The sequence below is a fragment of the Pocillopora damicornis genome, chromosome 3, assembly GCF_964200805.1.
Source record: "Pocillopora damicornis chromosome 3, jaPocDami1.2, whole genome shotgun sequence".
In the NCBI taxonomy this organism is placed as follows: domain Eukaryota; kingdom Metazoa; phylum Cnidaria; class Anthozoa; order Scleractinia; family Pocilloporidae; genus Pocillopora; species Pocillopora damicornis.
Window position 1 is genome coordinate 21000896 of NC_142672.1, and position 26012 is coordinate 21026907.

The 26012-nt window shown below is 37.3% G+C and overlaps 3 protein-coding genes across 8 annotated transcripts in view; 1 reads left to right on the plus strand and 2 right to left on the minus strand.

Annotated features, from left to right (window-relative positions):
* LOC113679058 (piwi-like protein 1) lies at positions 1–18070 on the minus strand. 3 transcript variants are annotated; one of them, XM_089200804.1, is made up of 28 exons: positions 18052–18070; positions 17741–17803; positions 16755–16802; positions 15877–16330; positions 14617–14730; positions 13766–13941; positions 13601–13653; positions 12812–12844; positions 10734–10808; positions 10435–10555; positions 10033–10148; positions 9491–9618; positions 9337–9403; positions 9113–9193; positions 8915–9022; positions 7885–7963; positions 6596–6688; positions 5810–5896; positions 5457–5510; positions 4847–5065; positions 4187–4366; positions 3756–3872; positions 2766–2960; positions 2435–2626; positions 2157–2233; positions 1714–1821; positions 893–962; positions 1–652 (listed from the first exon to the last, which is right to left on the minus strand). In XM_089200804.1, exons 2-28 carry the CDS (start codon positions 17777–17779, stop codon positions 566–568), a joined length of 3171 nt encoding a protein of 1056 aa, XP_089056930.1. In that variant the 5' UTR covers positions 17780–17803; positions 18052–18070; the 3' UTR covers positions 1–565. The 3 variants fall into 3 exon arrangements, with proteins under 3 accessions (XP_089056930.1, XP_089056929.1, XP_027051805.2); XM_089200803.1 differs by lacking the exon at positions 18052–18070 and adding an exon at positions 17882–17915; XM_027196004.2 differs by lacking the exon at positions 18052–18070 and having other exon boundaries at positions 17741–17945.
* LOC113679063 (UPF0561 protein C2orf68 homolog) lies at positions 17997–22025 on the plus strand. 4 transcript variants are annotated; one of them, XM_027196010.2, is made up of 3 exons: positions 17997–18391; positions 20656–20771; positions 21241–22025. In XM_027196010.2, the coding sequence occupies exons 1-3, from the start codon at positions 18100–18102 to the stop codon at positions 21355–21357; spliced, it is 525 nt and encodes a 174-aa protein (XP_027051811.2). In that variant the 5' UTR covers positions 17997–18099; the 3' UTR covers positions 21358–22025. The 4 variants fall into 4 exon arrangements, with proteins under 4 accessions (XP_027051811.2, XP_027051810.2, XP_027051813.2 ...); XM_027196009.2 differs by having other exon boundaries at positions 18033–18391; positions 20653–20771; XM_027196012.2 differs by having other exon boundaries at positions 18041–18364; positions 20653–20771.
* Positions 22026–22649: 624 nt separating this feature from the next.
* The window catches only part of LOC113679062 (ubiquitin carboxyl-terminal hydrolase 39), a 14855-nt gene continuing 11492 nt past the window's right edge, over positions 22650–26012 (minus strand). The window contains exons 19-22 of the mRNA XM_027196008.2: positions 25165–25277; positions 24111–24145; positions 23921–24007; positions 22650–23151 (exon numbers count right to left, since the gene is read on the minus strand). Of these exons, the coding sequence (XP_027051809.2) occupies positions 23107–23151; positions 23921–24007; positions 24111–24145; positions 25165–25277 (280 nt within the window). The 3' untranslated portion in view covers positions 22650–23106. The remainder of the gene's footprint in view (positions 23152–23920; positions 24008–24110; positions 24146–25164; positions 25278–26012) is intronic.

The window sequence follows — 26012 nt, forward strand, 5'->3', positions numbered from 1 at the left end:
TCAGTAGAATTTTTTTTTTTTTAATGAGAATAAATTTTCAAAGAAAGCTGTCTCAGATTTCGCCGTTTCAATCTTAAAAAGTGTGGGGAAAAGGCTGCAAATAAACAGCAAAAAAGGTATTTGGAGGCCAACTTTGAACGTGAACAACATACGACTCCACAACTGATATACGACTCCCTATTCAGCTTCACATCGACTGTGCTGTGTAAATAATTATATAAACTGAATCTCAACTTCTAAAATAAGTCACACCTATTACTCACAGGCACGTGATTATTACAAAGGGATTCTTCGTTCAATTAATTCTTTGTATTACAAAACTAAAAACTTACTTCTCGAGATACGACTCTCAAAATGTTTTCGGTTATCAACATATTTTTTCAGGGTAATATTTACATATAGTCCAATAATCGCAACAAACCAACAACATTGTACGTTTAACAGATCATAACTGGTCCAGAAGACTGGATTTTGTCATTCAACGAATAGAGACTCGTCGATGTAATTTTTTGTGTCCGTATTCTGTGGATAGACAGCGTAAAGCTTCTATCGTCACCGAACTGGTTTACAAGAAGAACAGACGATCAGATAGATCATGTGACGGTTCATTGTGGATGTTCTGACCAACAAGGTAAGCTAGCTTGTGGGCGTACTGAAAACAAGAACAAGAGACAAAAGTCAAATTATCGAACCCCTTCTCCGAGTTTCGTTTTTCTCTCTAAACTTAAGCAAAAACTGAAAAACCTTTACGTCCTAAACTTGCAACAAGCAATGGTTATAACAAAACAGTGAAGAAATGACAAGGGTGCGGCAACTTAGACATCTTCAAACCATCATTATTAAATAATTGACACTCATTCCTAACAACTAACAACTACCACCCAAGACATACCTGACATGGAGCAGGCACCCTGACTGTACCAGGCCAGTTGTAATAGAGATGGGTAAGCTTGTACGATAACCTGTAAAATAACAACAAAGCTATAGAGAACTTCGGAAACGTTACTCATATAGTACACAGAAACGTTCAAAATTATGTCGTTAACGTGTTACAAGTATGAATTACATAACCAAAAGAAAAAGAGATTTATTCAAAATGATGAAACAAAACTGAGAACTACGCGATTTTATACGCCGGATTCGGAGAAAAACACGAGCAGCATTCATACGGACATACTGGCCGATCTTTTTTGGCCGGAGGCAGCCTTTTCCTACCCACTCCTATAACTTAAGCTAGTTTCACTCCTTCCCAGTAAACCATATTTCCCAAACAAATCACAAGCACCAACTTTGTAATACACCATGCTAAGCATGGTGTATGCTTTAAGATACTGTTGTTGAAAATGACCTCACCCTCCCCAACCCATCTGGAGAAATGAACGAAGGGGGTGCTGGCTGCGTCGGCGGGAGAGTATAGCAGGGTAATTTAGTATTATCAACTGAGCTGACAACGTAAATGGGTCACCGTAGAGAGTTTCAAAGCTGATATTTCGAGCGTTAGCCCTTTGTCATTGTGAGAGAGCCATCTGGATAAACCCTGATATTCCAACAAAGCAATCGTAAACAGAACCACTACTTGCACCATGACTTCTCTCGCTATATATTTTCAGAAGAGATTAAATGAATGCTCGAGTTGCGTAATGCCAAATACGACCTTGCTCTATTGGTCGCAAGCGAAGAACAAACACAGAGGAGGAACTTGGTCCCATTTACCTTTGCATGTAATCTGGTTTCAACTCTGACTTGTCGTGTACAATAATGTAACGGGTTGGGGTAACTGTTCCCTGCCGTACATGCTGACTGACGAGGTAAAAGTCGTACCTGCAAAAGGAAAACATCAAAACTTATATTAACAAACAGTTCCACTTTGAAATTCAACTGAGAGCATCAAAAAATCAGAAAAACCACACGATTTGATAGCAGAGCAAAAGACAATTATCTTTTGCAATCATAATCCAGATAGGTGGTTATCATGTGCACGTTTGTCTCTAAGAATAAGGAAAACTATTTTCTTGACATTAGATCTGGGCAGAAGTTTATTTCAGAGGGTTTACAGCAAGTTTAAAGAATTTTTGTTAAGATTTGCAAGTCCAGTGATACGCATAGAGTATGCCGCTCAACAATTTTAGGATAACAAGGTTACCCCTTCGACATACCAGTCTCTCCTTGTGATTGTGTGGTCCAGTATGGTGCCGGGACCGGGGTTATCAAGTTTGGGCCTGGGCCCACCTCCCTGCAGAGACAAAATTGAAATTACTGAACTAAACTCACTTCTGCGCACCTATAACTTTGCCTAGACAGTAAATAAAATCGACTTATTGAGACAAATAGTAGGCTTTCAATGGAACTTCATTCCTTTACCACAGCACCAACTTATGACGCGACATTTATTGTGAACTGCAGGATAAAACATTTCATATCTGGTGTCACTAACCTGAGCTGCAAAGATTCGTGCGTTGATTCTCTTTGACACGATCACCACTGCCATCTTGGGGTGATAGTTACCACCAAAGTGGACAAAACACTCGGAGAGCTGTTGCACTTCATACCCAGCCACAGTCTTCAATTGTCCATCACCGACACCATCACGGTAAACAACTATACGATCGGGCAGCGCGTGATTGATCTACACGAACATACAGGGAATAACCAGTGAATGATAAACAAAGTACCATTTAGACTACTCATTTAGGACTTGAAATTATTCTAAAGAATTCATCAATCTCTACAAAAAAAATGATCTGAAATAAGACCAAATAACCCACCTCGTGATACTTTTTCAGAGAAGAAACAAAGCACATCTTAAGCCCATCAATGAGTTCCTGACCAGGTGACTGGAAACACACTCTTGAATTCCACCGAGTTAGACTCTTATTCATGCTTGCTACAAATCCACAGACTGATCGGCCGCCACGGGAGGCATCATGATAAACATCAATACCAATCACCATAAGGCTTTTCTGTTAACAAGATGAGCATGACAGTTGCATCATTATTAGAAAAATGTGGGAAAAAATTGTTTCATGGGGAAGTATTCAGAGAACTTTAACGGAAGAATGATGCTGCATGTGGTCATTGGACAACATGCATCACTGTTCAGGACCAAGTAGCCTAGCAACAAGCTCTCCGATAACTGGCGCTTTGGCACGAGCGTTAATTCACCAACGAAAAATTACAACCTCTCAAGCTACGCGAACCGGCACGAGGTCTTAAAGGGCTGAAAATGATGACTTTAAGACCCCACAAATCTCTACCCACTCGTCTCCAATCTTCCTATGGGCGCAAAAACGCGCGTCCTGCAGCGCTAATAATTAGGACCTGCTCGCCGCCTAAGGACTAAGTTCCAAACAGTCTTCAAGTTAACCCTTTACACCCTTGGATCAGTATGCATATTCTCCATACTGTTCTCTATACATTTCCTGAAACGCTGACAAGGAGAATTTATTTAAAAATCAAGAGCATTATAAGTTGGTGATCATTTCCGGCCTCGATTTTCGTGACCTTAGTGTTTGATTCAGGGGTGACATAACCCTTATGTCATACTGGGACAAAAGACATTTTTACTATCTGTAACAAACAACTAATTGCAAACGCATGGATCCAGTCAAAGAAACAGTTTCACTGACATTTTTAAAAGGTTTTCAAATTTCCCTAGCAAGTTTCAAAACGACTGAGACAAAATATGCATAAAATGGAATGCCAATATCCTGACAGCCCTTCTGACTTGTGATACTTGTTACAATAATTTTACTGACCAGTGGAATGTCTAGTGCCCATAGTTCTCCACCCAGTTTGCAGTTTATCTGCAGGGCGATCTTTTGCGTGACGCTCCGTAGTTTGTTCTGCTGTGAAATTGTCTTGGCATTGATAACCTAGAGGATAGGAAGGACAAAGAAAGCATTTTTGAAGCTGACAGATGACAAAAAATTATATTATTAAGCAGTTCAAAGGAAGCAAATTGAAAAAAAAATAGACTACGCAACACAGAGATCCTGGAGAATTCTCTCCTATTAATACATCAGAATACAAACGGATGGTCAACTCTTTCAAGATAAAAAATTCCCAAGGATATCCACTTGAATAGATTAACTTGTACCTTGACTATACCCAGAACCTTGATACAATAAGTAATAGTGAAACATGATTAAAAAATTACATGACCCTGGAAGATGCCATACAATGTTACCTGAGAAGGAACAGGACTTTCTACACAGCACAACTTTTTCACTGCAGAGTAACGGTCATCTCTTGAGGTGGGAAAGATGATTACAACCACCTGAGTTTGTGGGTTGAGATATTCTCGGATCATGCGTAGGTAAGTCTCAGTCCTATCATCTCTCAGCTCAAGCATATTAGGTTGATGCACCTGTTTAAAATTTAACCAAAATATCACAAGAAAGTTAACATAATCTTTTGAACTTTAACCCATTTTCCTTTTGCTCATCTTATCATTAACAAAAATATTTTACATGTATGAGGCTACAATGGAAAAACCAGGGCAATCATAAAAATGTTGGGGCAGACTGAATAGTTAAGAGGATGAGCAGCGAATAAAACAGTAGCCAAACATGACTAAAAGAAACTTCTTTGTGTACAAAATAATCTGAAAACAGTTGAGTGGCTAAGAAATAAATCATAGTACAAGTTTTGGGGAGAAAACCCACACTTGTACCCAAGAAAACCACACACAGAAAAACTGATTGATATAGTTTAAGAATATATTTTTCTCCAACCTTTTGCCATAGCTCATTTTTATTTGGGCTCTGAGTATTAAATTTATACTATTTTGCCCTCTTTTGACTTCCATAAATCACAACTATTGTTAAGATGACATCAGACCTCTTACCTCAATACCCATTGCTGGAGTCACCTTGTTCATCATGCCAACAAACTCCACAGCTTTACTCTTGTCTCTGTTGACATACAACACCAACCAGTTATGCAGAGGAACAGGAGTAATAACTTGTTCCTTGACAGCTTGCTGGCCCCAGTCAGCCTGAGGGCTGGAAATAAATGATGTGCTTCCAAGGACTATCTTTTCCAATGGAAGCAGACGACCTTCAGTCTAAGAGGGAAAAATAAAATGTTGACTTCTAATCAGTTTTGTATAACTAAACTACTTACTTTATTACTTCTTGATAAAATTGAGGTTTATATAGAATGCTACTAGAAGTTTTCAAAAGCCCTCTTTTCAAGCAGTTTGTCAGATATGGGTGTATCAATTTTTAACTTGTTTTCAAAAAAAGTAAAGGTCATAGATATTACCTTTTCAACATTGCCACAAAAGCTTATCTGCTTTTATCAACTTTAAGCTGATGATTAACTAACTCATGCTTTGTCTTTATCATTAGGTGCACATTTGTGATTGGCCTACTGCTTTAGGGGTTATTGCAAAAAGAGGGTTGATCATCTGTGGGTCACAGGTTTTGGTTGCCATATTCCACAAACCAACTTACGTGAAGCATGGTATGATCAAGCTGCACTCCCCAAGATGTAAGTTCTTGAAGGGTCTGGCAGAAGAAAGAAATTTACAGAGAACATCAGTTAATAAGACCAATTTCATTGTTTGTGAGAAAGGATTTGAAAATTTAAGGCTACATCTGTTTTTCTATCCCAATAATTTACAACTGCAATGAAACCTTTGGGGGTTTAAATGGGCAGGCTTAAAGATTAAAACAAATTCTCACTCAGGATTCAATAATTCCTGATTAGTTCCCTTGGGTTTCTCAAACATACAAAATAAAAGATTAAGTAGCAAACAAAGATTTAATAGCAAACAATTTCAAATATTACACATACAGAACTTTACCTCAGGACAAGAGTTGATATTCTCAATAAACTTCGTCATTGCTTGTTGCCTCTGCATAGGACCAACTCTAGTGTGTGCTGCAATGTCCTGCAAAGAATAACAAGAGCTGCATAATCACTTGTCCCTGAATTACATAGTACCATTGCACCTTGATTATTCCCACTTGTGTGGACTGGGCCAAATAGTCCAGATAATCAAGAGTTTGCATAGTCAAAAATATGAAAAAATAAAATTGAATACCCAACATTGAATCAATATTACACAAGAATTAAACGACAGTCTCAGACCATTGTGCAGTAAAGGAAAAATTTGCCAAAGTATGTACAAAAATGTTTTATGAGCCAAATGACTGTACATAAATCTTTTTCAAGCTGCTACTGTGTATGTCACTAATTTGATTATTCTTCAAAGCTGCACTAACAGAATAGTGTCAACACTGTTTCAGTACATCTGCTTTGTTTGACGGGGAAAAGTTGTTACAGATCTTTGAGGTGATAAATTAAAATTGGTGAAAAAAAATGGCACCAGAAAAGTGAGTCCAGATCATCAAAAAATCTGGATAATCTAAGTTCAACCATATGTGACCGTATACCCCTTCTGCCTTAAAAGATTGAAAATAGTTTGCCATTAAGTGATGTAAGTCAAATTCAATATTCCTTTCTTCAAATCAGGCGAGACATACATTGTAATCATACCCAACAACAAATAAAAAATCATTTAATCCACACATTCATCCAATCACCACCTATGGTTCTACTGTGTTTCACTTTTTCCAATTGTACTGACCTTCATTACTCTGAAGTCCTGTCTCACAGCATCTGTAAGCCCAGTGATATTACACAGTTCTGGTATCAGACAAACCAATCCAAGTTTCATACCCTAAAATAACATTAACCTCAGTCTTGTACAAGTCTCCTTTGTGGACTTATTTCTAACCTATAATTCTAATTACAGTGATCAATGGTTTGTAAAAAGTGACTTGAGCATTTCCTTTGAAAGTCTCCCCCCCCCCTCCAAAAAAAAAAAAAAAAAAAAAAAAAACTATATTTATCTATGTATAAGTCGACCTTTTATGACTGAAAAATCAGTCCAAAAAAATCACTCTCGACTTATACATGGGTCATAGACAAATACCTGACCCAAACAATCCAAGAAATTAGCATAACAATTGCCTGAAGTCCGTTAGTAAAACTGAGTTTACAAAACCAGTTCTAATTGTGTTTGAGTTTCATCAGTTTTCAGCGTGTTCTTCATCGACAAAAAAGTTTGAAATAATAAATTTTATGTGGCTTAAACAGAAACCTACTGGAGCTGATTTCTATTATATCTTCTGATCTGTACAGCAGACATTTTTCCTTATAGCTTTGCTGCAGCTTACAGTGCTGAACTCTCATTTTCATTGAACGATTACAGTAGCTTAGTTACCAGTACTCCTCAAATTTGTATTTTCCAAGATGGCGGTGTTTTCATCAAGCTATCCTTCAAAGTTCTTTGGTTTTCCTTCAGTCTACTAAATCTCCTTTCAAAAGGTTATTTAAATGCATGAAGATTTCATTTTCAAAACAATTTACAAAATATGGTAAATTACTTCTCCAGTAAATCGAAGTGCTCGTATATGCTTAAATCATGAATTGTGGTGATATAATCAAGTGCTACTAAACTTCACAGCACACGGTTACATTTTGCTCTGCAGTTTTTTTTTAATTCACCGTGTTTTCAATACATTCTCAGAAATAAGAGATCAACCATTTGGGAACTTTCTATCAGTCTGAATTTTTCTTTAACTAGAAATAATGAAAAATCCGATTTTTGACCATGAAAATGGGAGGTGGACTTATACATGGGTTCGACTTATACATGGATAAATACGGTATCTACACATGCAACATCTAACTTAACTAATCAAACACAAGATTAAAAGGGCAAGCAAAGTATCACTTGAAATGTAACTACTACACTTTGTATGGTTTTCTGCATATCATGAATAAGTGCAGGATCAGTTAGGTGTCTAATTATAAGGTGGAGTATACCAATGGGGTCTTCACAAAACTCTTGAACTCAGGATTTAAACTCACTTTCTGTTGTTCTTTGTCTTTAGGTCGGTGAATAAGTAGGGGCTGCTCCAGATCTTGCAAATTTATGCCATAGACTTTACTAGAAACCAGAAATTGAGGGCAATGAGCAAACAGTCTATTTTCAATGATTTTCATATACACTGATTGTGTTCAATGGATACCAGATAAACAGATGGTTGCTTTTTAAAAGAATTTTTCACTGAAAGAAAATGTCCCAGATGCCCATTCCCACTTCAGAAGATGGTTACCACATAAAGGCAGGCATAAGCAGAAGAATATCAAAACCATCCATTCATCTTGTGCTCAAGCTTGTGTTGCAGCCCTCCCTAATGATGCATAACATTTTATGCTAATGCTTAAATTGTTAGTGGAGACTTGCTAATAGGGATTGCAAAAGAACACTTCATAGAATGACTTCATGCAACAAACAGCAAAAATGAAAACTTCTAACCAAGAGCTGACTTAGTAAATTGCAAGTCATTATCTGATTTTAAGCTAAACTTAGGAAAGTATGTGAAATAAGTAAAGTAAATTCTAATTAGGAATTATCATTAGTTATCTGGACATTTTTACTTTTATTTAATTTATGTATATGTATATGTACATACATACATACATACATACATATACATATGTATATATAAAATTTTAGCTTTTATTTATAGTTGATGCGATATCTAACAAGATTTTATCAACTCAACAAATGTAGATGTAGAGTAAGGTTTAGTCAGAGCTTAATTCGCAGTTATATGGAATCTCCTAAGAACAAATTAGTATTGATTAATTAATGAGTAGGAAAATCTGCAATTTTACGCAGTGGTAGCCCATTAGTACATAAATCAGCTATTTTGTGGGAAAAACCCTCAACTTCAAAATAGACAAAACCATGAACTGTTGTCTGGAAATAAATGAATCTGCTACACAGTTATGCTGAAATAATTGTCAATAGCAATACTTTTTGTGTATTGTGTCAGCAATACCACCCCTTCCCTTGAGAATGCAAAGGAAAACCCAAGAGTTACAGCCATACCTGTAATAGTCCACATACGACATCTGCTCTCCAGTATGGAATGTAAAGGTACTTGTTGGGTTCTGATCAAAAGCTATATCATCAATTCTATATGTCTTGTTGTTGTACCTAGTTTTTAGTAAGTTTTAATTGAAAAAAAAGAATCAATCAAGACTGTTACCATTTCATATACTCGAAACAGACAAGTAAGTTAATCACCTTGTCAATACAATATTTCCTACAAGCTGTTTCTTGCATTCTTCTTGAAAGCGGTCTTTTCGCTTTAAATACAATTGATGCCTGGAGAGTAAAGAAAAGCAAAAAAGATTACAATCATGGTGAACTTTCATATTCTTTAAACTTAATCTGCAGAAGAAATATACCTCAAGCCAATGAAATCCAAACTTCATATCTTAGGAATATGCAAATGAACAATAACTCACATAAAATCGTAACAGGTTTCTGTTCTAAGAAGCCTGTGCGATACATCACATAACAGCATCATTCCACCTGAAATGAGGAAAAAAATATTAGAGAGCAAGAAAAGGGAAGTGTACTATTTAGCCGTTGTACATGTATGAACATCATACACTGTACCTTCATAACACTGAATCGAAGTAATGTAACCAGGCCACAGTTCAATCTTATGCTGAGGAATACTGGCAGGTCTATGGGGATCATAGTAGTATCGCCCAACTTGTGTAAGATCAAGACGTGCCATAACTCTGAAACGAAAGCAAACTATCGTGATCAATTACCTCTGTGATAGGATTTGCCCCACAAAAACACTGATAAACCCAAAGTGCAATAGCCCAACAAACACATTAACATGTTTAGTAGTAATCTCTTTCTTTTGAGCTTCTCACTAAAAAGAATTAACAAATTAAATTGACAAATTTGTGCACAAAGTTCTTTTTTGTTCCATATTTAATTACTTCTGTGTGTCTAAGTTGCCCTACAGGGTGAGCTCAGACGAATTTGGAACTCATCACTTGTTGAGTAAGACAGTTTCTGTAAAATTTCATATTTACACTATTTTGAAATTATTCATGATAACCAATGACACCTAGATGTAATGTATTTGTTAAATGAAAAAGTACACTTGTGTAAACCTATGGGCACAAAAAATTAAAAATCACCTTCTAAATATTATGTTTAGCAACTGTAAACAGTCATCAGGTGGAACGACTCTTGTAAGGGTAACTGTGAGGGTAACTTTTTCTCCATCTGTTCTTCTCTCAGACTCTAAGACAGTCTATAATAAGAAAATCAGTCAGCAGAATTAGGAATTACTGTTGACTCAAAACATCTGTTTTGTACAACCATTACTTTGTTAACCAACTATGAGGTGTCACCAGTGATCTTCCAGCACTCCAAAGGGCAAAGTCTTCAACACATGACACACACTAGGGAATCCAACTTTATAGTTTCTAAATTCAAACTATACTTGATTCAAGTTGGTAAGATTTGGAGCAAACAAACTTGTCTTATTTAATCAATCAGTAAAGTGTAAAAGTCCATGACAAAACATCACTACTGACTGGATTTTCCAACTGTTTTGGAAGGAACAAAGTAGCCCCATCAAAAGCACTGGCTGGTCCTAAAACTTCCTTATGGCTCTTTAGAAGACCATGTCTTGCTTTCCTGCTGTCAATGTCTGGGCTAGAAATGACAAAGAAAACAACTGAATTTCTAGTGGACAGAATCTATATGTCATTATAATCCATAGGTTTCCAAAAACAAATCGCACTTCTGTGTGCAAAAATAGAACAGCAGCCCACAAGTAATTTGTCTACCACTTCACTAATAACTATATCAACACAAAATTAATCAGCCTTACCTGTAACTGACATGGTATTGATATATCTTTTGTTCAATAAATCTAATAGGTATGAAGTTAGCACAAAGTGACATCCTAAGAACAGGAAAAGAGATAAAGTGTGAGCAACAAACAATTGCTCAACATAAAAAGTCAATGTATTGGTATCAAAATGAATCCAATACAACAGAGGAAAGTACACGAACTAATTTTTTTTTTAAGAGTACACAAGTGTTGAGCTGTGATCACCTAATTTCCCTCCAAATCTGAAGTAAACTTCTCTTAACCCATTGACATCCGATGCGCCCTCATGCGCCCAGAAATAAAACCCCTCTGAAATTCCAATGCGCCCTCATGCGCCCTGTCAGAAATGGCTTGTTTTGATTGGCTGTAGCTTAGAAACAAAAACTCCCCTGGGTATTGAAAAGCAGTGAAACGTGACATGCAAAAAATAAGCCTTCGTTTGAGACCAAACTCACTATTCCACGTTTACCGTGCGATTTTTTGACAAATTTTTAAAAAATATGTCGTGGTCTTAGACATGGCTTCTGGAAGAATTGATGAAAGTTAATTTTCATCCGATGAAGAGCAAGAAGTCTTTGCTGGTTTTATCGTCGAAGAAATTGAAAAAAGCGACAAGCTCGTCAAGCACAGCATGAACAAAATTTACTTCGCAATGTGGATGACGAGATGGAAGACTTTTTCGACCTACGGTCGCAAGAAAGGGGAAGCAATTCCGATGTTGAGCTATACGCTAGTGAGGAGGAAGAAGAAAGCGACGAAAGTAGTGATGAAGAATCTGCCGCAGAAGAAAGCCAACCAAATGCTCTTCAATGGTCTAGCTAATTGCGCCAAATTAATGTTGAGGAATTCTCCATTCATCATGGCCTGACCAGAGATCTCGGAGAAAATGCAACTGCCAAAGATTTCTTCAATGCATTTATCGACGATGCTTACATTGACGAAATCGTCCGATACACCGTTGCATACGCTCGTTCGAAAGGGGATCGATCGTTCACATCTACCCAAGCGGAAATTTCAGCGTATCTCGGGCTAAACATTCTCATTGGAATCCATGAACTTCTTCAGCTGGCAATGTACTGGGATTCTGACGAGTTTGTTGGAGTTGATTGCTTAAAAAAAAACGATCCCAGAGCACCGCTTCATGACTCTGGGGAAATATTTACATCTTGCTGACCCGACCGCAGAAGACCAAAACGATCTCCTCTGCAAAGTTTGCCCCCTTGTAACTCGCTTGGAGCAAAAGTTTGCCTAAGCGAAGAACATATACGCATTGTTCAAAGTGAAACTTTTCATTTAGGCGTAAAAATTGGTTTGTTCTTGCTCATGACTCACAAAAAGTAATTTTATAGCTGCGCCTTGTGACGTGTCGCGATGGCGGGCAAATTCAAAATTGACCCACGTCAGAAAGTTTAGGATTCCTTTTGTTGAGGAGAAATTTGCGATCTGTCTTTTGGTGTTGTATTTGAGGGAAAGCTTTTTACATGATTCTGATGGAATAAGAGTGCAAAAGAGAGTCATCATACTGATAAATACTTTCAAAGCTGAAGGCAACCTTGCCAATGACTCTCTGTACATCATGAAGTTGAATCCGTTCTCTAGCTTTAGAATTTTTTTTGAGAGAGCCTGATGCTCAAGTTGAAAATAAAATTTGACAGGGGGAAAGTATATTATTTAATATGCAACTTTGTGCAGTTTCCCTTCAGTAGAGTGAAATGAAGACATTAAAATCTTAAATTATTTTGGCAGTGGTCTGTGTGTTCACTGTGGCAGCCATTTTCTCTGGAATTTCAGAGGGTGGTCTGAGTTCTAAGGTGTGGGGCTCATTGGGTTAAGTAATAACAAAGGGATTATGGAGAAGGTAAATGCTTAGAAAATTTTTGTGTTGAGTTCAAAACTTGGGAAGATATTCAAAGTAAGTAACCATGTTATTAACTGGCAACTGGTCTGGATATCATCTGTTACAGTGTAGGTTCCCTTACCACCAGACAAATTTAGACATAAACAAACTGTTGTCGTCTTAAGAATATTGAGCAGAAAATGGAACAATGATTTTTGCTGAAATGATACACACTTACTGTTTCCCAGCGGTTCCTTTTTCGCCTGTTTGACTGCAAACATAAATAACAACATCACTTTTTGTGTTACCAGAAGTTGCAGGTAATGTTAACTGCTGCAACTGATTACAACAACAATTATGATACATTCACTTATATTACCAAGTTGTACATGAAAGTTGTTTAGCAATGTTACAGTTGAAATGACCAGTCATAGAATTTTGACCACAAATCTAGACTGAAAGAGACAACTGTAAGAATGTTGCAAGAATAAAAATTGAACCACATCATAGAGTGATCTAGAGGCACAGAGTGTTTCTTGCTGACTCTACTAATATAGCACTGTGTTCTTTTTGCAAGGGAGAAAGAATTTTTTACCTACTGCCCAGAATTCTTTTTTTAAATTTTAGTTTGAGGTAATTTTCATCCAGATGTGGAGAATATTCTCCAGTCTACTGACTCTAGAAAAATGAATTAATTAAGCTTGTAGAGATATTTCATATTTTCACTAAATTCAAGTCTTGCTTTGAGTTCCACTGCTGTCAAAACTACCAGAAAACATTTATCTTGTCATGAAAGAGCTCCCTCTTTATGAAATGAAGAATGAAAACTGATTAAATTGCTAAATAAATTTCACAAGCAATTATTTGAAGCAGGATTTATGCACATAGTTCCGAGCACACAAAAGTATAGGATCCACAATAACACAGGGTTTTGCTCATCACCCCTCCTCAAAGTGCTTGCCAAGTAATATGGTACATTACCACATGTCTCATATAGGTGAACATCTCCTTACAAATTATCACTTACGTCTTAATGATATTATCTGATACTTTAAGTCCTGCCATCTGCTCCACTGGTGCCTATAACAAATTAGGGCAAGACTTTCCTTTAAAAAACAATGACCTTGGAAATTTCACTTACTCATTATAACCCCATACTAATCAAATTTAAAAACGACATGCACCAGTCTACCTGAGGGCCTTTAGGCTGCTGGGGAGGAGAGGGGCGTCTCTCTGATGGTTGTGCAGGAGCAGAGGTTGGAAAGGGTTGGGACTGAAGGGTCTCCCCTGTTACACCACCTCTCCCATATGAAGCAGGAACAGGTGGTGCTGGAGCACCTCTACCATACGATGCAGCCATCTGAGCACCTACATGGACAAGACCAGAAAAATATAAAAAATTGCCAATACAGAAGAGGAAGAATAAAATAACATCGCTGATTGAAAAAAAAGATTGCCAACCAAGTCAAGCACCTTGGCTCCAAACTTAGCTACACTATCTGTACACATTTATAACATCCTGCAAAAGGCTTTTTATGACTTCAACCTACATGAATACTCAACCAGCTATATAAATCATAACGTATTTCAATTCCCACTGACAAAATCTCATTTAGAAACAAGTACACCTCTGGTTTACAAAAAGAGCAAATTGCCAGGATGAAAAAAAAAACCCACAACAATCTTTACCACATTTATTTTGGTTTATCATACAATTGTAAATAGTTCATAATCCCATAATTTCCCCCTTAGATCCCACAGAATTTTTATTTATTTTTCTGTACCCTATCAGGCCTTCCTTTACAAGATAATAGACACAGAATGGATTCAACCATAAGTATTTGATAGCCACAGTTGCCTACTCATTATAAGGACAATGGAAAATATATTGAGAGACCAGAAACTTCAAGTTTGCAGTAATTAAATAGCTGAATGATGTGCTTAAAAGAAAATGTCTTTAAGTTTGAACAGCAGGAAGTTAAAAAGTGAAGTTTTACAATTCTCTTTACTACTAGTATGGATGAAAAGAAAGTTAACTGATACCTCTTCCATATGATACTGTTTGCTGATGAGATAAGGTTGAAGCAGGCTGCTGGCCATAAGGGGGTGCTGGACCTCCATACACTGGTCCTCCACGTCCATACATCTGACCATGCCCTACAAAAACCAGCAAGCTCAGGGAAATGATTACATAGTTGATGTAAATGTAACCATGTAATAAGCACCTCTGAAGTTCTTGCGATTGCACTACAATAGTAAGCTCTATATGGTCGCAACTGGTCCACAAACAATATGCAGAAGGTGTTCAGGATTTTATGGGAGGATCAGCACTAAACAAATTGGTCAATCAGTTAAACACTTAACCCTTAACTCCCAGAAGTGACTAACATGTAACTTCTCCCTATGATATCAGGGTGTGAAATTGCACCTAATATAGGTGCCAATGCAACTAAATTGTTTACTTTGGTGACCAAATCCTGAAAAGTAGTTGTCAAATTGGGAACTAGAATGCTTCATCATAACCGTACCTAGAGATATAGTGAATAAAAAAGATTTGCCAAGATAAATCAGTGGCAAACTTCCTCATTAAGTTTGTTTCCAAAACGCAGCACATGCATCTTGATCGATAACTAGATGCCATCTTGGATTTAGGTGAGCTTGAACGTTGTATATCGTCCATCCTAGTGTCCACTTTGTAGAACCTTGTAGAACTTAATTTTGAAGGGTCTATCTAGAACACTGACAGCATAAGGGAAAGGTTTTGTTTGTCTTTAAAAATGGTGACCAATTTTTTTTTAATTGGCTGCCACTTTAGGAGCCAAGTGGCTATCAGAAAAAAAATTAATTTCATGCCCTAGATGTCCACACATTTTTCTCACAAATGGTTTATGAGAATACTTAAACTTATCAGGAAGAAGTTTTTATCTTGCTCTTGCACCAAATTTGCATAATTGATTAACAAGGAATTGTGTAGCAGCAGAAAGAGAGAATTAACAATCAAATCTTTAGAGTTAGTTTAGTGATAAGCATCTAATTTCCATCAACAGCATTAACCCTGAATCAGACATGAAAGTCATAAGTATGGGGGACATTATTAAGAACTCAAGAAGTTCTTCATTGCAAGACAAATTCTCCTGCAAGTACCATAGGTAATGCACAAAGATTAGTATGGGAAACTTGAACACTACTGGTACCTGTAAATATTTTAAACAAGTCTGAAGGCAGCCTAATTTACTTCTTGAGATCAAAATATCAGGATTCAAGTTTTAAAGAATGAGTGTTTCATATGGTAAATATACAAACCTGAGGCCTGTTGATATTGTTGAGGTATTTGTGACTGGTTTTCTTGTGGCATTTGCTGGGTATTTGATGGGTAACGTGGTTGCTGATGATATTGTGGTCCTTGCTGAAAGGATGGCTGTTGTTGTTGTTGTGGATACATGTGTTGTTGTTGATAGGGTTGCTGGTGCCTGTAAGGTGGTCGTTCCTGCCGATAAGGCAATTGTTGTTGTTGTTGGTAAGGCGGTTGTTGGTATGGTGGCTGCTGATGGTAGCCTTGCTGTTGATAAGGATGTTGCTGTCTATAATGTTGTTGTCTTGGTTGGTAGCCACCTTGTTGTTGATAAGGAGGTTGTTGATAAGGGGGTTGTTGCTGTTGATACTGGGGAGGGTATGGTTGTCGCTGGCCATACTGTGAAGGACCTGGCTGAGGAGGCCCTTGATGAGAGAGATGCTGAGGATGCTGTGTCTGGCCATTCTACCAAGAAGAAAAAATTTAAATCATCAGCTGATGCATCTTATGTAGAAAACACATGTGACTATTCACTCCAGAACACCTAGCACCATTGCAAAATAAACTACCTTCCAATCAAGAAAACCAAATCTTTCTAACCCAAAAGTGTAGACTTGATATTTTGACCATAGAAGGTAACCAGTGGTGTTATCTTGGCAAAAGGGAAAGTAGTAACAATCATTGCCTTTCTTCAACTGACTTGTGTGTCAGTCTTGCTGAAAACTATTCTAATTTCTTGTTGTAGGCAGAACAGTTACTTAAATCCTTTCTTTCCAAGAGCTGCTACACCTTCTGCTACAAGGTAGGAACATTGTCTCCCTTGATCTTCCTCATTTCTTCTTCTCAACTGTATCAAAACTTGTGGTTAAAAATTTAGCGAATCACTTACCTGTCCATTTTGTCCTTGGCCTGGAGGTCTGGCTGGTTGTTCTAATGCCTAAGAAAGATTGTTGATGAAAATTTAAAAAGACCAACTCTGACCAGGAGGGATAAAAATTGTAGGTCCAGAATATGGCATAACCCTCATTCTTTGGAAAATGCACACAACCTTGCAACTCTGAATTTGTTATTGCACAATACAGCTTTGGTCGATGAAATCAATGTTTAGCTGAAGAAGAAAAACCAACAAGCATACATCCCTAGGCATTATAAGTAATATGGCCATAAGACTGATGTGAGAACTAAAATCAGTTTTCCAAGTCTAAGTTTTCCAGGTCTTAAGTTTCCTGGTCTTGGTTCTTTTGGTCTCAGCTTTCTAGGTCTTAGTTTCCCAGACACCTGACTTAAATTGTCCTTGCCATAGAGATTTGCCATTTGAAAGTTTTTTAAGGTTACAAGATGTCGTTATCGACAAGGAAGAGTAGTATTTTTTTTCTCAAAACGATCTTTGAACGTGTCAGAACTCAGATAGGTGCAGCTTGTTATCGGTGACGTCAGCCAAAACCGAATGACACCTTCTGCAGTTCACTTGGGCAACCGACTCGAAATTCACTCACCAATATCGGTAAAACGGAACTACGGTATCGAACCAAATAATTACTGTTTTAAGAAATACTTCATTGGTCGAAAGAAAAACAAAAACACTCAAACCACAAACAAAGCCACCGTCCCAGCTGAAGTTGCCCCATCATACAAACGTGACCTTTCGATGAAATACGGGGTCGACGCGCGCTTTTTCAATTCGAAATTAAAAACTGTTCTTTGTTCTTTCGCAGTTAGCTAGAAACCCTCCTTAAAGCTTGCGGCGGTAAACGAGTTGTTTTATATAAAATATTAAAAATTTCAACATCAGGCGGAGTCTTGTTTACAGTGAATGTTTTCAAAAATTTAGATGATAAAGAATCCCATTGTGTAAGGTTTCGTTAGTTTGCTTACCTGTAATAGCGCAGCGCCTCGTCCTCCACGGCCAGCCATGCCGTTCTAGTAGATACTTAAACCCTAAATTTGTTAAAACGTTAAAAATATATTTTAAAAAGTTACAGAAATCTCCACGCGCACATGTAGTGCTTTACTTACTGAGTTCAGACTCGTGCTAGTCAGCAACTGCTAACCGAAATAAGCATAATGAACTGGCGGCAACATACCATAATGATCCGACACTTAGTCTGACCAATCAGAAGCCTAAATTACTATTCGATAAAGGATCGTAAAACTACGTAAATAAATCGACTACGTTTCATCTATACCGAGAACTTTCTCAATCGCGCCTGTCGTAAACTGCTGTCATTCCAGCCATGGAGAAAGACGACTGTGAAAAGATGTCCACTAAAGGGCGGGAAACTCCAAGGCTAAACATGGAACATGGATTTATGCAATCCATAATAAAGAATCAAGTCGACAGAGATGAGTACGACAAAGAACAGAAGCTTTTAAAGTTGCAAAACAAGTCAGGCGGGCCATCTCGGAGAGAAAGGCCGAAAAGAGCGGCAATGCAAGTTTACGTTCCTCCACATTTGAGACAGAAAGGAACACAGAAAGAGAAAGAACAAGGAACCGCTAGTAAGCCCACATCAACCTCTCCTAGTGGTGAGCTTTGGCCTTGTTTTACATTACGGAATCGCGCCCATTGAAAAGCGTCGCCCGAGAAAAGTGGGGTACCCATGATGCTTTGCGGGCGCAATGACCAAGGAATGAGGTTGCAAACGCTCACCGCCAACTTCGGTCGCTTTAGATCTGAATTGACAAATTCCCAAACGGGAGTTGTAAAATTTCGCTTTGCGTCCGTTTAGAGACAATGGAGATACAATTGGAGCAATTAGCATTGTTTCAAAGTGACGAAATGCTCTTTTCGTCGGTAAAGAGCGAGGGCCGCGTTTGCATATCAAAAGAGCGTGAAGTGTTCATCCGTAAGCTTATGAGCGTGAGCGTGCACCTACGTGGAGCGGGAATCTACAACGTATACTTAAGCTTTTCGAAAAGTAATTAGACTACCGACGTGTTATCTGAAACTGACGGCAATAACGGGCCGAAAAGGAAGGTAAAATTCCGCACAGCCCCACACTACATTATACGTTCAGTTCTTGGATAGAGTGACAAAAACAATACTTTACCATTGGGAAAAACAGATTTGTTTTACGATAGTATGGGGCAGTACGGAAATTTTACTAAAAGGAATATTTCTGTGATGTTTTGCTTTCTTGGCGAAGTTGATGGTCGAACCTCGCAAATCTGCCGCATTTGAGTCTTAACACAAATTGAAAACCCGGCATTTGAAAGGTAATTTAATTTTACATCTGACCGATTTTTAAACAATATAACCTAATCAAGATAACGCCACTAATTAGGTCTATTCTTCTTCGATGAAAAGCGCTACGTTTCGGTTGTCTGCACAAGAAACAATACTTTCGAACACTGCGTACACGGGGGATTACATGATTGACAGTCGGATTGACAGGCCTGCGTGAAGTTAGGCATGCTCTCTTTCTCTTTTCTAGCTTATTTGCATTTTCCCGTGCGACGTTTTTCAATGGGCGCGATTCTGTAATGTTGTTTGTGTTTGTATGATTCACCACAATTCAAATTGGGAATGGTTGAATTGTGGCGGGAATAGTGGCTGAAAATTGATGTTTGTGCATTTAACATCAACATATGTCCTTTGTTATTAGAAAGGAACGAGAGCTTTTCTCAATAAACCTTATAGCAGCACTCTTTTGATGAAAGAAACAAATCCCTGTGAACCATGTTTGTTTATAAACTGATCAACTGTATCCTAAAACCCTTTAAAATAAACCTTTACTAGTTGCACGCAAGACGGTTGTTTGCACATGGTTGACTAGTCTTCCTCTCGAGAGTTTGATCGCTCCCAAACTGTTAGAGGTTAAGTTTAAAAATAAACCTTTTATTGAATTCTCAACATTAACACTTGCTTTGACAATGCTAAAATCCAAGAAGGTTGCAGGGTGGAGCTAAGTCAGTAGTGCATAACAGCCATAGCATACCCCCGTTTCTGCAGCATGAAGTGAATACAAATAGTATCAACTCCTAAATGGGATGTCAGGTTACTATATGTAACCCCCTCCCCTCCCTCAATTTTTATTTCAGGTTTCCAAGCCATTTTTCTAGAAGTCATCTAATAGAACAGACCCTTTTAACACCTTAACACTAGTATTCATATTCTCTACACTGTAACCTATACATTTCTTAACCCTTTAACTCCCAGATCAAATGTGCAATTCTCCCTACTGTCAACCACACAATTATTATAATGTTAGTACAGAGAATTTAATATTGGATCAACTAATTATTCCAAAATTGATATTTTCTTTATTCTCATCACTCATCTCGTTGGGATTGTATTAATATTGTAAGGAGAAATTCTGTCTTGGTCATTCATGCGAGTAAAAGGGTTAAGGTGCAGACAATGAGAATTTTTATTAATAGTTAAGAGCTTCTTTTGATTGGTGATCATTCCCTTTGTTCTTGTGACTTAACTGTTTGATTCAGGGGTGATATTGTAAAGAGAAATTAGAAATTACTCTTAAGGGCTAAATGGTGGTGAGGTTGTAGTGCAGTATGTTATGCTAACAGGTAGGATAGTGTTATCCACCCTTTGAAAGACTAGGCCCAGAACAGAGTTATCTGGCTAGGGCTTGAATCAAGATCTCTCAGTCTGGAGTCTAACATGCTACAGGTAATGTCAGCCCCTTGCTTGGTCCTCCCAAGTTCCATCACCCCTTATGAAGCTCTGTCACCCCAAATTAATGGCAACCCAACACAGAACTACTGGTTAGGCCCCAGTGACTCCCATTATTCTACATTATCTAACATAAATATACGTACTTGCATAGCAGCTTCAAAAACAGAAGACTGGGAAGCAGAGGAAAAACCTGCCTCTGAAGTCGCAATCCAGATGAAGCTTGAATTTGTTAGACAGGATGGGAAAGTAAGCAAATTGGACATCTGTGAGGTAAGCACTTTAGCCTTACAGTACCATGAAACATGAACATTTTTTGGCTTTAAATTTAGGCTGATTTTGAAGCTTTACCTTGATATGCCAAATAAGTTCCTTTACAGAAAAAAATCCTACCATGTACATGCAAAAAGTTTTATGGTGCCAAATTTACCCCCTTTGTCAACTAAAAAGCTCTACAGACTCACAAAATATCATCAACCAGTCATCAACTATGTGGATGTCATGATATGTGGATATTTGTCTAAAGTGTGTCTGTTGTTGTTGTTCAGGTATTGAGGTAGAGATAATAGATAAGAAAATGCCAGAAAGTAAAAGCAGGTGTGAAAAAAAATGTGAATGAAATTGAAATTTAGCCACAAATTTCTGCTTAGGAGGTAGAGAAAGTTCTGATGGTCAATGGTTAACAAACACCCAGTGCAGCTAAGTATTTCTTTGACTGATCTTTCCTTTAATTTTCTTGTAGGGAGAAGATCTTAATAAGGTGGTGAGCAGTTTTGGCCGTGCCAATGGCCTAGATGCTCGACTAAGGGATGCTCTGTATCATCGCATTTCCACAGCTTTAAAAGAGAGAGCAGTGTAATGACAGCTACTCTTCTATTTGAATTTATTCATATTGAATAGACTTCCTGTTACATTTTATTTTATACCTATTTCTAAGTTCACAAACTTTCTGGCAAAAATAGCTTGTTTGATCATGTGATATGAAGCTCTGAATATGAATATAATTAATGTGTCACAGTCACCTTAAATTTGGACTCTATCAATAGGATTTTTTTCTTAGCCTCATCTAAATTTGAGGGGTTTGGAAGAAGTTAAAACAGTCATGCAAACCTTAGAGGCGGTCAAAGATTTGTGTTACTCTTGAGAATTCAACCCAAGATTATTTAATAAGGCTTTTTAATCAAAATGACATTATTCCTTTATTGCTTTTGTGAGATCTCTCTTAAATACTTGTGTACATATTCACACTCTTAACACTCCTATTGCTCAATGACAGCTCATGTACTATCTTAATTAATCTATTAATTTAATAGGAATAAGTTTTGTTAAGAAAATTTTTTTTTAATTGTTCTGTTTACATACTGGAATTCCTTTCAAAGAATTTATTTATAAATATGCAGATTTTATTCTATTGGGAGATAGGAATATGAATCATAGGTTTGATGAATGAACCTTATATTGTACAGATTTATATTTTCGTAAATTATTGTAAATATGGACGTTTTTATTAAAGGTTTTGTTGCATTATTTGATCTATTAAAATTTTTTCCTCGTACATTTAAGCTTCTAAAAAAAATTTTGATCAATGCTAGAAACCACCCTGAAAATATGATAAGTGGGTGAAAGCAGAAGGTACAGATTTATATTTTCATAAAATACTTCAAATATGGATGTTTTTATGAAAGGTTTTGGTGCATTATTTGATCTGTTAAAATGTTTTCCTCATACATTTAAGCTTCTTAAAAAAAATTTGATCAATGCTAGAAACCACCTGGAAAATATGATAAGTGGGTGGAAGGCTCAAAAAACATCACCAGTAACCTTTACAAAATATAACAACATAATTTTTGTGTGCATGACTGCGACCTTTCTAAAGATGTGCCTGATTTGGGTCATTCCCCTCAGCACCCCTCCTTGAAGTATATTAATTTTCTTGTCCAAGTCCCTCCATAAACAGGTGTTTGCAATGCAGATACTGAAATACCCAAAGTAACATTTCACCTATCAGTACCCCTGAATGGAAACACCCAATGGAAATAAAATTGATGTTAATTCCTCTCTCATGGTTACTGCAACATATCTAAATTAAGTTTTGGGAGGGGGGAACTTCCAGATTCCCTTTTTGTCCCATGTTCTTGACAAAGCCAACTCTTTAGCACAAAGTTTAGGTTTTTATTTATCACATGTCATGAAATTAAATTACAGATGAGTATAACAAACTTAAGTCTTGCCGAATGCAGGTTCCGTAAAGAGAGAACACCAGTCAAAAATATATGTATTCCATAAAAAAAAATAAAACTTACACTAACATGAAACATTTATAAACAACAACAAAAGGAGCGTCTTTGAGGCTGAATGTGAAAATAAACAGAGCAATGCCACATCATTCAGGCCTTTTCGGAGAACACCACAGATACCACGCCAAAATGATAAGACTGGATTTGTCAGTTAACTTTATTTGCACTGTGCATCTGCAGTATTGAACTGTGTTGGTTTCTGTCAGCTGAAAAAGTGTCTTGAAACTCCATAGCTACAGCATTTAAGTTCTTTATTTCTGGTTCACACTCATGGTATCTAACCTATTGCCACTTTTTTCTTTTCTACCTGACTAGACAGTATCCATTGGTGCTTTTTCCTTTTGTAACTCATAAATCTGTAAAACATAACAGACAAGACAAGATTTTGCACATTCAATTTTCCTTTGATAAATGAACAAGGAAATTAACAATAATAATTGAGAACCCTTATTCAGTGTTCTCCCTTATTTTAAGCATAACAGGTAAAATGAATTTTCAAACCGGTAAAGGAATCCTTCTACCTGTTGAATTTTTGAGAATTCCAAGCAATTTTAAACGGTATTAAGAGGTACTACAGACGGTAAATTTTACTGGTTACTGCCTGAAAAGGAGAACACTGCTTATTAAGACTGCCCAATGAAATCATGAAAATCTTGAACTCCTCACAACAATTGTGAAAAACTAAATAGCAAACTGTTTAGTACTTAAATTGGATAATTGTGTTGTGAACTGTGGCAACCCATTTTACCTGTAGAGTGCCTGTTTTAACTCAGAGTATAAATGAGTACAAGCAAACTATGGAGAACTCTTTACAGAATACTTGGAGAGAGGGGGGAGGGAGGAAGGGATTCCTTGAGGTGGACTACAGTATCCTAGCGAGAAGGAGTGGCAATACTACCACTGTTTCACAGTTACACAGCTCACTTGTCATGGTTTACCATTCCTAGAGGGAGTTCTCTAACAGCTCTTAAGGCAGCCAAAGCATAGCTCACCCTATTTTCTTTTTCTGATTAAAATATTGAAAATTTCAAATCCCAAAAAAATAAGTGCCTAAAATTTTCCAAGTTTGAAAATTAAGTAACAACAACTGAATTTAACAATCTCTATATTTTTTATGTTGTATACCTGTATATATGAATCAGAGAGAGTTATCACTTGAGGCAAAATCTCTTTAACATGAAGATCTTGGAGTTCAAACCACTTGTTTGCACCCTAAATATACATATCAAACAATAAAAACCTCAGTAATGTCCTCACCCCCTTTAAAATAACAATACTAATTACACAAAGAAAATGAATACTGTATTAATCTTACTTTGTGTAGGATGTGAACTTTGAAAGTTCCAGCACCTGTGAAAGGAAGCAACATGACATTTCTTCATCCTATGTCTAATGAGTTTCTAATGCATGTTTTCTCTTTTATTCACATTTTTAGGCTTCTTTGCAACAAGAAAAAAGCCCTCAGGTGTTTCTAGGACTCAAACCACTCCTGAAACTCATTTCAGAGTACAACACTTTTTGAATTAATTGATGCTGTCTCTCTTTCTACTAAAGCTACAAAAGGGCTGAGGGTAGGGGTGTGGAGCAAGGATTCTTCTACCTTGCCCCCTCCCCCCTCCACCCCTCTATCTCCTCTCCTACGACCCCATTTTGCAGTCAAGCTGCCAACGACAGTAGTATAATTGGCTATTTTAACAACTGGTTGGCTTACATTGTAATTGCTATTGACAAACCAATATATTAAGTTTGAGTATCAAGGCTCAGACACATTGGGCAACAAGGAAGAGCACAATTCTGTAGAAACAACACAGTCACTGCATCTGCTTAGTATGCTTTGTGAAACATGGAAAATTTTCAGAAAATCTTTGTCCTTGGGAAGGATATAGGAAATTGTACCTTTATGGTCTGAATTTCTGTAAAAGTTGTATCAGATTCAACAAAATAAGTCCTGCTAACTTGTTTTGGGTGTAGCACTTTGTTGGTTCATGTCATAGAGTACCCCAATGCCATGCAGGAGATTGAGTACTCAAGCTCCAGACTGGACATATACCCAGGGTCTTCAAATAACTAAAGAAAATGTGCTACTTTTGCTTTGATATTGCAAATGGTTAGCCACTCTAGTCTTCTCAGATAAGGATGAAAAGCTGTAGGCCCCATCTCTTGCATCTTCTCTGCACTGGTTAGCAGGGGATGTTAACTTAAAGAACCCATGCATTTCTTGCAAAGAGCAGGGAACACAGCTCCTTGTGTTGTGGCCTGGCCTTGTTGTTGTTTATACATCATATAAGTATTTCCTTTATAGAAAGAGCTTGGGGCAATAAAGGAAGAAGAAGAGTGGATGATGGAGATTTAAGGGGACACTATCCTACCTTTGCTTGGCTCTCCTTCATGACAAACATTTGCAATCAGATCATACTGAGTGTGGGGATGAGCATCTTGCACAGCTGGGTCTGATACCAGGAACTCTGCCATGTCCACCCCCCTGAAAAACACACAAAGCACTGATAATTTAATTTTTATGGTGCTAAATGCAAATTTAAAAGGCAATCAAACAAGATAATTTGAGGTGCAGGGGTGATTTGTTGTGTAGTAAAGTGTATACTGTACTTTCAATAATGATTCACTTTAGTGCCCATGGGAAGGGGGGAGGTGTTATTTATGTTGGGTATCTCAGGGAAGGGCACCCATTCAAAACAGGGTGCTTATTTCTTTATTGAAAAGCAGCAGAATGTGCAAAAAAGCTTGATGTTTATTTGAAAAGGATCAAGAAGAATTGAAAACAGACTATTTGTCCTTGGATCCTTTTAGTAGGACTGGCCAAGCCGTTGTCGCAAAATTTTAAGACAAGATCATTCATTTGAAGGAAATGTGCATATATGTGGACATAATACTTAATAGTTTCAGAGAGACTAAGAAAAAGGCCATTGTTTCTGTAATTAGGCTTTAAACATGTACTCTAACTGTGTACCATTGAATTAAAATAGGAATGTTAAATGAGGATGATTACCCAATAGGGGCACTAATCAGAATAGGGGTGCTCATTAACCCTTAAAGTCCTACTAGTGACTGACAAGACAGAATTTCTCCTTACACTATCAGTACAATATCAAGCAGACAAGTAATGAGAATAAAGAAAAATATCAATTAGGGGATTATTGGTTGATCCCCAAACTATCATCACATAAATTGTACAGCAGATGGTAAGGAGAATTACTAA